The 11,539-nt window shown below is 42.1% G+C and overlaps 1 protein-coding gene across 3 annotated transcripts in view; it reads left to right on the forward strand.

Annotated features, from left to right (window-relative positions):
- The window catches only part of Rnf168 (ring finger protein 168), a 26,070-nt gene extending 15,083 nt beyond the window's left edge, over positions 1-10,987 (forward strand). For 2 of the 3 annotated variants that reach the window (XM_004644547.2, XM_023704725.1), the window contains exons 4-6: positions 1,645-1,766; positions 5,394-5,475; positions 8,797-10,987. In XM_004644547.2, the coding sequence (XP_004644604.1) occupies positions 1,645-1,766; positions 5,394-5,475; positions 8,797-9,768 (1,176 nt within the window). In that variant the 3' untranslated portion in view covers positions 9,769-10,987. The remainder of the gene's footprint in view (positions 1-1,644; positions 1,767-5,393; positions 5,476-8,796) is intronic. The other variant, XM_023704724.1, reaches the window with a different exon arrangement.
- The last annotated feature ends 552 nt before the right edge of the window (positions 10,988-11,539 follow it).

An 11,539-nucleotide genomic window follows, 5' to 3' on the forward strand; every position in this document is an offset into this window, starting at 1 on the left:
TTGTTGTTGTTTATTTATTTATTTAGTGTATGTGGCCAGCTCAGCCCACCAGGGGGCGGGGCTGGCTGGCATGTGGTGCTGGGGGATTGAACCGCAGTCCTTGTGCTTTGCTTAGCTTAGCTTGTTCTAAGTAGGTGCTTTAGACCACTGAGCCATCTCACCAGCCCCCTATGGTCTCTTTTTTAATAGGCTTTTTTTGTTTGTTTGTTTGTTTGTTTGTTTTTAACATTTTACAAAAAATAATTGATTAGTTAATTTGCTATAGGGTCTCAATATGCAGCTCAAACTTTAGTGATCCTCCTGTCTTTGCCTCCCCGGCACTGAGATTATAGGCATGAGCCACCATTCCTGGTTTCAGTGGCCTGCTCTGTGTGCAGGGCTGGCACAGAATGTGGTACTAGTGATTGAACCTGCATCCTTGTGCTTGCCAGGCAGGCACTTAGACTGCCAAGTTATCTCCCTAACCCCTTCAGGCCTGACTTGAAGACAGTATATAGCTCAGACCAGCCTTGACCTTATAGTAATCCTTCTGCCTCACTCTCCTAAGTGCTGCAATTACAGACATGCAACAGTATGTCTGGCTGTCTGGTTTTTTTATGTATATCTTTTCTCAATTTAAGTAAAGTACATTTAGAAAGATAATCAAGACATTAAATAAAAGGCATTAACTAGTGGAATAGAGAAGAAAATACATTGAAGAAGAAAATTTGGAGTTATATGTACCTGTTGTTCACAGGCCTATTATTTAATTCTTGCAGTTTTCATATGGGATTATAAAAGCAGATTTATTGAAATTATAGGGGCTGGGGAAATGGCTCAGTGGAATAAGCTCTTCCCTGGAAAGCTCAAGGGCCTGAGTTCAATCGCCGGTTCTGCCCCCAAAAAAAATTATAAAATTTTGGTAAATATGAAAGCTGGGTGATAGTGAACAATCATCTAAATTTTCCCAGTAGTGTGAAAAGAAGCTTAATTGTGATATATATTGATATGCCCTTAAAGCACAGCTCTTTTTAAAATTTTTGGTACTAGGGGTTGAACCCAGGATACTGGGTCAGCACTCTACCAACTAAGCTAGATTTCCCAGCTCCTCCTGCCAGAGCCTCCCAGGTGCTGGGATTATAGGCCCGCACTGTCAACACTCAGCTAGTCTGCCTATTTTTGTGCATAATTATATTAAAAATTAGGCCAATTTGGATGGGCTTCATTTTTTTAATTATCCCTCAGTGTCCACCAGGAATTAGTTCTAAGAACTCCCACAGATACGGAACCTGAGAAACTAAAATCCCTTTAAAAAAAAAAAAAAAAAAAAAAAAAAACCTATTAATCAGCTGTGAAACTGTCTCATTTATATTTATTTCTCAATTTTAAAAAATGGTGTAGTTTTGGTAGGCACGGTGAGAATGCCTGTAATTCCAGCACCCACAAGGCTGAGGCAAGAAGTTGAATGTATGAGTACAGAATCCATGGGTTTAGAGGGATGGCTATTTTGAATTTTCCATGGTCAGTATTTTTTAAAGTACATGTAACACATACATAATTTCTGAAAAATTCTGTGGGTTCTGAATTGATTAGTCCAATTATCAGCTTGTTTTATCTTAAAGCCCTTAACATTGCTTTTTATGCTTTTTTTTTTTCCTCTTGAAGAATAATTTCCATGAGAAAAGTGTCTTGGCTTCTCCTTCAAATTCCAGAAAATCTGATCCAGTCACAACCAAATTGCAAGTGAAAAATAAGAACAAACAAAAAAACACTGGAGATATACAGAAGTAAGTGAACATATCCAACTATTGAGCAACAGCCTTGAGCCATTGCTTTGTGTTCATGTTAGGCTGCCATTAGGAAAGTTTTCCCTGTGGACTTGGGATAAGCCCCTAAAGGTGGTCTGAGAATGATGTGAAGAGGGAGCTACTCCCATATCTCTGAACCTGGCCTGCTTCTTACCCCACTGCTTCTTTTGACAGATTTGCACTTTTTATCTTGTTTGGTCCAGGCTCATATTACTCCTATTTTCACAAAATGAACCAGTTGAGTCCCTCTTTCTCTTAGTTTAAATTCAATAAAAACACAGTCAAGGGGCCAGGGGGATAGCTCAGTAGAATAAGTGCTTGCCTAGCAAGTGCAGGATCCTGAGTTCAATCCCTGAAGAAAAAGAAAAAGAAAGAAAAAAGAAATAGAAAGAAAGAAAGAAAGAAAGAAAGAAAGAAAGAAAGAAAGAAAGAAAGAAAGAAAGAAAGAAATCAATCCTCCTGGGGCTGGCCTGATAGCTCAGTGGACTAAAGCCCTGCTTAAGCTGGGATTTGATCCCCAGCGTGCCATGCGGTGCCGGTCCCACCTGTGGGGTGCACTGAGATGGCGATTGAGACTGGGTGTGGTGGCGTGTGCCTGTAATCCCAGCACTTTGGAAGCTGAAAACAGGAGAATCACTACGAGTCCGATCTATGTAGTGAGACCCTGTAGACCCTATCCAAATATATATATATATATATCTCCTCCAATAGTAGCCAGCTCCCCCATTGCTGGATGCAGTATCTGACACTGACAGTTTAAAGGAGGAAGTTTTAATTTGACTTACAGTTGCAAGGGGCTTCAGTCTGTGGTCAGCCATCAAAAGACCTCATGTCAGAAGGGCAATGGGAGTAAAGCCATTTAGTTCATGGCAGCCAGGAAGAAGAGCAGGTGGCAGGGAACTGGATATAGTGCCCAAGGCCATGCCTCCATGTCCTGTCCCCCCAACATACCCAGAAGGATGCTGTACCTCCACTAGGCAGCTTCCAAGCCAATCATGTGGATACTGGGAGGCTTAGCTGCCATGCCCCTTCTGCCCTTTTTTCCTAGCTTCTGAATCATACTTTTTCCCTACTTTATAAGAAATCATGAGGTTATTATTGGTGGCCTGACCTTATCCCTAGCAGTGCCCCTCTAGCATTAATTAACAGATAGGCTCGATGGTTCATGAGGACATAAGGGATGCCCTAGTGATCAGAGGAGATAGAGCCAAACTGAGTAAGTATGGGTAGGTTACGCAGCCTGCTTCCAAAATTTGTTGAAATTTTGAAAGAGGTGTGGGAAGATTTGAAAGAAAAAGTTAAATGAGGTAGTTACTATTAAATGAAATAACAGATTTTTTTTAATTTATTTATTTATTTGAGAGAGAGTGTGTGTGTGTGTGTGTGTGTGTGCGCGCGCGGCCAGCTCAGCCTGCCTGGGGGTGGAGCTGGCTGGCATGTGGTGCTGGAGGATTGAACCGCGGTCCCTGTGCTTTGCTAAGCTTGTTCTGAGTAGGTGCTTTAGACCACTGAGCCATCTCACCAGCCCGAAATAACAGATTTTGAATGCAAAGTAGAAATCAAGACAAAAGCATAATTAGGTATTTCATAGGGAAAGGGAAGTAGATGGATGAAAAAGAAGATGTGTTATATACATTACCAGTGTCCCATAACAGCTGTGATCATTATGTACAACAAACATGGACTAATAAAAATAAACTTTAAAAAATGTAGGTATTTAATATTGACTTCTACTTGGTATAACTCATGAATCTATATATCTTAACTACTTTGAAATACAGTAATGCCGTGTTTCATGAATTTCTCTTTGTAAATGGTTCAATTCACAACCAAAAGTTTCAGTAGAATTTTGCTTGTGTTCACAAATTCTCCATCAAGGGACAGATATGACTGCAGCCATCTCCCCCCCAAAAAAAAAACAAGTTTGTAAACCAAGGTACTACTGTATAAAAACATAAAAAATTATTAGAGATAAACCAGTGAATTTGGAAACAGATATCCAAAAACTGATAAGTTTATTAAAGTTAAAGTTAAAAATAGTTAAGGGACTGAGGGCATAACTCTGTGGTAGAGTAAGCATTTAGTATCCATGAGGCCTTGGTTTCAGTTCTCAAGACCACAGGTTAAAAGTTAAAACACAGTCAGGGGGCCTGGGAGATAGCTCAGTAGCATAAGCACCTGCCTGAGAAGTGCAGTCCTGAGTTTCATCTCCAGTACCAAAAAAAGAAAAAAACCATAACCAGGGACTCTGCCTGTAATCCCAGCTACTTGAGAGGCTGAGGCAGGAGAATCACTTTAGCCCAGGAGTTCCAGGCCAGCCTGGACAAAATGGACTGTCTGTCTGTATATGTAATCCTAATTACATGGGAGGCTGAGACAGAACACAAATTAGAGGCCAGCCTGAGTAAATTACCAAGACCCTTTCTCGGAAGTAAATTGCCAAGTATGGTGGTGCACACTTGTAATTCTAGCACTCTAGAGGCTGAGGCAGGAGGATTGCTGCAAGTTCAAGAACGGCATGGGCTACAAAGTAAGTTCAAGGCCAGCCCACAGTACTGAGAAAAAGATTTTTAAAGGGGCTAGTATTTTTAGTTTCATAATAGAGCACTTAACTAGCATTTGCAATCCCCCTTGCTTTGTCCCTACTTATCCCAACCGAAAGACATTTTTCAGTCAGATATAAATGGTTAATAAGCATGTGAAAGATGTTCATCATCATTTGTTATTGCAGAAAAGCAAATTAAAACCACCACAATAATATACTACTTCCTATGTGATAGGGTGGTCCCCTTTATGTTGTTGTTTTGGTTTGTTTAGTCTTTTGTAATGTAGTCATGCACCCCGGGCTGGCCTTGAAGTCTTGGAATCTTCTTGCCTCAGCCATTTAAGTACTGAGATTAAAGATACCTACCACCACACCTGGCTTTTAAACTTCTTTCAATAATTATTTAGTTTTGGCCTGGGGAGATACTTCAGCAGTCTGAGTGCCTGCTTGGCAAGCACAAAGACTCAAGTTCAATCTCCGGTACCGCATGCTGTGCTGGCCCCAAAATCAGGTGTGGTGGCACACACCTGTAATTCCAGCACTGGGGAACTTGAGACAGGAGGATCACTAGAAGTCCTAGCTGCGTAGTGAGACCCTGTATCCAATAAGTAAAAATAAATGAATAATTATTATTTAGTTTTACTTACATACTGTTTTATTAATTTTTATTTTATTTTTTTACCTTTTTTATTTTTTAAATAAGGAGTCTAGGGGCTGGGGAGATGGCTCAGTAGAATAAGTGCTTCCCTGTCAAGCGCAAGGGTGTGAGTTCAATCCCTGGTTCCGCCAAAAAAAAAGGAGTCTATACTCAGCCTTCTTCTTATTTTCATCAATGCTAGAGTTCAAAGCCAGAGCTTCCTCCATGCTAGGCAAGCGCCATACCATTGGGCTACACCCTAGCCATGTGCTGCTTCAGGTTTGGGGATGGTGGGATGCACTCTGATAAAGCAACAGGTCAGGACAGCAGGCAGCCTTGATCATTAACGGTCACCTGGCTTTCTTGTATCGGCCACATACCAGCTATCTTTCAAAGTGTTCCAACTTTGACAATTTTTTTAAAGGTATTTGTCACCTAAATCTCAATTTGGGTCAGCATCACAGTCTCCAGCTGGACAGGAAGTCAGGAAGAACTCCGTTTCTAAGGTATGTTGGTGACGAAGATGTTCTTAGGGAGGATTGTTAATGCTGTAGATTATTCCTGCCTATGGTTCCTTTTTTTAAGGCATGCTGCGTTCTGGAGCTCCCTCTTAATCATTAAATTCACCAAAGCTAGGACTCAGGAAGCCTTTGCTCTTGGGCAGGGTGAATGATGTAGTCTTTGCAGTCAGTACAGCTATGCGGCCATGGCCTTGAAGTGTGAGAGCCTCTTGCCATTGTATAAGCAAATGAGTGACCTGGCTTCCAGTAAAACTGTAAAGAATGTCACATCCCAGAGCAGGGCCACAGGGCCGGGGAGATGGCTCAGTAGAATAAGCGTTTGCCTGGCAAGCGCAAGGGCCTGAGTTCAATCTCTGGTTCTGCAAAAAAAAAGCTGGGCCACAGGCCATACTTGCCTGATCTCTGACCTGGATGATCAGTCACAGACTGAGTAGGTTATACCTGGCACCAGCATCTCTTTGAAAACCCTGAGATGGGAAGCAGAGCCATGCAGGCAGGGCAGCATTAGGTTTGCTGTTTATCTCGTAACAGCCCCCATATATACCCAGCCAGAGCCGGAAGTCACAGAGAACCTCAGGTTCATAAAGCATTCGCTCTCCTGGCACAGATGCAGTGCAGTAGTCAGGGTCCTTGTTACTGTAAGCTAGCGTGGGGCATGATTACAGGTGCATTTCATTCTTAGCAGGATTTCAGGACATAGGCTGGAAAAGAGGGACACATGCCAAGGTTAGTTTCCCACACAGAATTTGACTAGTTGTTCCCTCACAGGTCCTTGAATTCAACTGGGTGGTTTTATACCACTCAGCATCTAATGAACACTTGCTATATCCCAAATAATGTGTGTGTGTAATCTCTCTCAATGTCATCAGGATGAGCCAGGCACACTTCTGTAATCCCAGCACTCAGGAGGCTGAATTGTAGGCCAGCCTAGGCTACAAAGTGAGTTCGACGCCAGCCTGCACTGCATAGCAAAACCCTCTCTTGGAAAAATAGTCACAGTTACCAGCTCTACAAGGCAGTTGTCCTTATGCCCAGGATTAGTAGGTAGGTTGGTAGAGCTAGAATATTTTTCCTATCCCAAATGTCACTTAAGGTGTGAGAGTGAGAAGACTAATTAGATTGGCTAAAACAAGAGCAATGTTTTGTTAACTTCTAATTTTAGTATTTCCTTTAATTTTGGTAGGCAATTTTTTTTGTTTTTTCCAGAACCAGGGATTGAACTCAGGCCCTTGCGCTTGCCAGGCAAGTGCTTATTCCACTGAGCCATCTCCCCGGCCCCTTTAATTTTGGTTATTTTTTTTTAATTAATTTATTTATTTTGTGTGTGTGTGTGTGTGTGTGTGTGTGTGTGTGCCCAGCTCAGCCCACCAGGGGGCGGGGCTGGCTGGCATGTGGTGCTAGGGGATTGAACCGTGGTCCCTGTGCTTTCCTAAGCTTGTTCTAAGTAGGAGCTTTAGACCACTGCGGCTCCTTTAATTTTGAATGTACACAGCAAACCATGATGCTGTAGACAAAAGTACCTATGCCTTTGTTGCCGGTAGAAAACAGGTATTTTAATATCACATTTCATTTCTTGAAATATTTGTTTGATATCAGAATAGAAAATGTTTAAGAAACTAAAAATAGAAATTTCATTTGACCCCGCTGAGAGCCCTTCTAGGTGTCTTCCTAAAAGAATTAAAATTATTTTACAGCCAGGTGTGGTGGTGCATGTGTGGAATCCAGAACTTGAGAGGCTGAGGTGGAGGATCACTGAGATTTTGAAACCAGCCTGAGCTACATAGTGAGCTCAAAGCCAGCCTGAAGTACATAGCAAGACCCGGTCACCAAAAGACACGCACCTGCCTGGCAAGTGCATGGTCCTGAGTTCAATCCTGGATACCACACACACACACACACACTAGAGGCAGCCAAATATGATGGTGCACACCTGTCATCACAGGACTTGGGAGGCTGAGGCAAGAGGACTGCTTTAAGATCAAGGCCAGCCTGAAGGTACATATTGAGACCTGTCTCAAAAAAAAAAAAAAAAAAAATCAGGGCCAGGGAGATAGCTCAGTAGAATAAGTGCTTGCCTAGCAAGTACAGGGTCCTGAGTTCAATCCCTGGTACCCAAAAGAAAAAAAAAAATCAGATTATAATAGCTAGATCTTGGAAATGGCAAATATGTCCATCAGCAGATAAGTGGATGAGGAAAATATAGTATTAGCCAGCCCTGGTAGTGCATGCCTGTAATCCCAGCACTTGGGAAGCTGAGGCAGGAGGATCACTGTGAGTTTGGGGCCAGCCTGGGCTACAAAAACAAGCTCAAGGGCAGCCAGCATTACATAGCAAGACTCTTTCAAGAAAGAGGGAGATAGGGGCCTGGAAGATGGATCAGTGGAATAAGCGCTTGCCTGGCAAATGCAAGGGCCTGAGTTCAATCCCCAGTTCCAAAAAGAAAAAGAAAGAGGGAGAAAGAAAAGAAGGGTGAGGGATGTTTATACAACAGTGGAGTACTACATTGCCATAAAGAAACATAAATTTGAGGCATTCATAGGTAAATGGATGCAGTTTACGATGTTAAGTGAAGTTACACAAGCTCAAATACCCCATGGTTTCTCCTATATGAGAAACTGAGATAGATAGATAGATAGATAGATAGATAGATAGATAGATAGATAGATAGATATAGGAGATAAATAGGAACTAAAGAGAAGATCAAACACTTCCCCAAATTACATAATCCATTTAAAAATATTTTGGGGCTGGGGAGATAGCTCAATAGAATAAGCGCTTGCCTGGCAAGCACAAGGGCCTGAGTTCAATCCCCGGTTCCGCAAAAAGCAAACACACACACAAAATATATATGTATATATACGTTATATATACATATATATAATGTTTATATATATATATTAATATGTATGTGTGTTATTTTAGATAGTAAAAGAATAATTTTTTTCTTTATTTTAGAGACATGGTCTTGCTGTGTAACACAGGGTGGCCTTGAACTTACTACATAGCCTAGGCTGGCCTCAAATTTGCAGCAGTCCCCCTACCTCAGCCTCCCAAATGCTGGGATTACAGGGTTGTACCACCATACTGGCAGTAGTACTATTAAAAAAGAATTAGACCTGGAGGTATAGCCCAGAGGTAGAGCATTTGCCTAGCATGTACAAGGCCCTGGGTTCAATTCTCAGCAATGCCCCCTGCCAAAAAAATAGACCATAATGATTAGTACCACCTGGTAATGTGTAGTGACTGCTCACCTCTGGCATCTGCTTTGTAGATTATGATTTGACATGCAGCATATCTTTTCTACAGACAGTTGGCAGTAACATTGCCAAGACTCTTGTGTGGCAAGACATGGAAGCTGGAGATATGCCAACGCTTTCGCCACAAGTGTCCCTTGAGGTTCAGGAATCAAGTGCGATGTCTTTGGTGGACTCAACTATGCCATGGCTCTGTGCCTATGATGCAGTTCAGTGCCTTGAAGGCAAGATCAAGACAAAGTCAGACAATCATGATGAAGAGTTGTGTGTTACAAATCATACAGGACCAAAAGACAAAGCTCCGTCTTCTCAAACATCTTCCACTGAGCTTGGGGACCAAGCTTGGAATGGGGGCATTCTACCCCATGTGACCCAGGTGACTGAAGACTGCACAGTTGAAACAGAAAATGAGGAGTCTGGTCTACTGCTTATTGATGATGTTTCCAAAAGAAAACACCAGGAGCCTGCATCCGAAGCAGCCAGGGATCCCAGCTGCTCTGCAAAAAGGAGAAAGATGTTCCCCAGGTCTTACACAGATGAAGAAACAGAAAGAAATTTTACCCAAAAATTGATAGATTTGGAACATCAACTTTTTGAGAGACATAAGCAAGAAGAAGAGGACAGGTTATTAGCTTTGCAGCTGCAGGAGGAGGAAGAAAAACAAAGGAAGCCCAGCTGGCAGAAAGGCTACCGTGACCAGTACGAGCTCCGCACAGCGTCCACGGCACCCTCCACGGCACCCAACGGATTGCTGACCAGACAGTCAGCAGCTTCCAGGCAGAGGGAGGCAGCTGGAGAACACAGCCTCAAAAGGCAAATGGCCACCGAGGAGCCCAGACCTCGGAGAGGCTTGAGAGATGAAAACTGGCAACCTTTTAAAGCCCAGCCGAGGCCTTCAGTTAGTGAAAGAAAGATGCCAAAGTCCAGCAGAGATCATCACAGTGTTCCTAGAAATGCTCAGTCCCTGCAGCCTCGCAACTCACAGAAAAGTATCTTTGAGATGTTTCCCAGGTGCACGAAGTAGAGTTGGGTAAAGAGTGTTTATAAATCCAGGAAAGCCAGGTTGGCAGCAGTTCTCTCTGTTATGGAATTGTGATGGCCCTGTCCTCGGGTCCTGCCCCATAGCACAGGCTCACCTTCTTGAAAGAAAGGGGAGAGCAAATGTGTTTCTTCAGAGCTCAGTGGTGAGCAAGGCCCTTTTCTGCCATTGTTGGTGCTGAGGGTGTAAGTTTCACTGTCCTGGATGGAAAAGTTCCTTGGCCAGGCCTGAGGCTTCAAGTGCCATTCTCTTTCCAAAAAGTGGGTATTTTATGTGCCTTTGCTCACCTTCATTGTGAAGAGTAATCTAAGCAGGATCATGCTATAGTAAGTAGGGGATCCATGTGAGATTTAACGTCTAGATTCTTGCTGCTTTCCCTTTATGGAGCACTTGAAATGCATCTACCTAACACTAATGCAATTAATTTATGTGATTTAAGTAAATGTTAAGTGTTACAGCATTTCCTTTGACTTGAAATGGATAAGGACCAATGTTTAGAGTTTTCTAGAAAATTGAAACTCAGTTGACAGAAAGGAGAGTGGATTCTTTACCAGTGAGGTGTTAAGAGCTCTGATGAGGCTGCACGAAGAAGAAGCTGTCTCTTGACAGTGTTTTCCCTCAGCCTTTCTTTGCTAAATGACTACAAAAACATTGTGCTTTTATCGCTTTTCACACTATAGCATTGGGTCAGAATCAAAATTCGTAGCCAGGCATGATGGTGCATGCCTGTAATCCCAGCACTTGGGAGACTGAGGCAAGAAGATCACCTGGATTTCAAGACCAGACCGATCTCCAAAATGAGTCTGAGGCCAGCCTGAGTACATAGCAAGACCTTGGCTCAAAAATCCAAACTAAATTGTATTACTAAGATTTTGGAAATGCACATGTCTGTTAATTTGCTATTCCAGAAAAACTAGGAATTTACTGTATAAGAGTTGTATCACACAAAAGCTTGTATTTTGGAACCTGAGACAACCGTGTATTTCCTTATTTGTATACCTGCTTCTATTTGTTTTTTATAAGCAGATGTAGCAAATATGAAGGATTTTTGTTTTGTTTTGTTTTGTTTTGTTTCTTTGGCTATTTCAGGCTGCCTTACATGCAGATGTGATGTGAGATAGCAAGTATAATGTATGAGTTTTCTCCTGTCTTCTCCTCCTCCTTGTCCCTCTCTCTCTTGAAATAGAGTCTCACTATGTAGTAAAAGCTGACCTTGAACTCAGTGCAGTCTTCCTGCCTCAGCCTCCCAAGTGCTGAGGCATGGGCCACCACACCCAGCACCCTGATTTACTTCTGAAAAATCTGAAAACAGTGATTTTATTTTGGGACATATAACTTAGAGGCTATTGATTTTCTCATTTCATTAATATGAAGAACCTTGGGGCTGGGGATTTAGCCAGCTGCAGAACACTTGCCTAGCAAGCTGGAAGCCATGGGTTTGGTCATTGACACCAAACAAACAAAAAAAAAATTTAGCTTTAATTTCCCAGTATTTTTAGATGCTCTAAAAGATTTTTCCTTCAAATTTTATAAATTCTGTTCATCTTGACATACTTTGTGGTATCCACATGAATACAGATTCAGTGATTATAAGTAGAAATTTTTTGCTAATTTTAAATTAAGTTTGATGTTTTTCACACACACAAAATAAAATTATCCTCTGAATAATGATTGCTTGAAATTAGATACAGCCAGAAACAAATTCAAAGGCTGGGGAAATATCTCCGGGGCATAAGTGCCTGCCTGGCAAGTGCAA

Source organism: Octodon degus, unplaced genomic scaffold, assembly GCF_000260255.1.
Source record: "Octodon degus isolate 3935 unplaced genomic scaffold, OctDeg1.0 scaffold00203, whole genome shotgun sequence".
Classification (NCBI taxonomy): Eukaryota; Metazoa; Chordata; class Mammalia; order Rodentia; family Octodontidae; genus Octodon; species Octodon degus.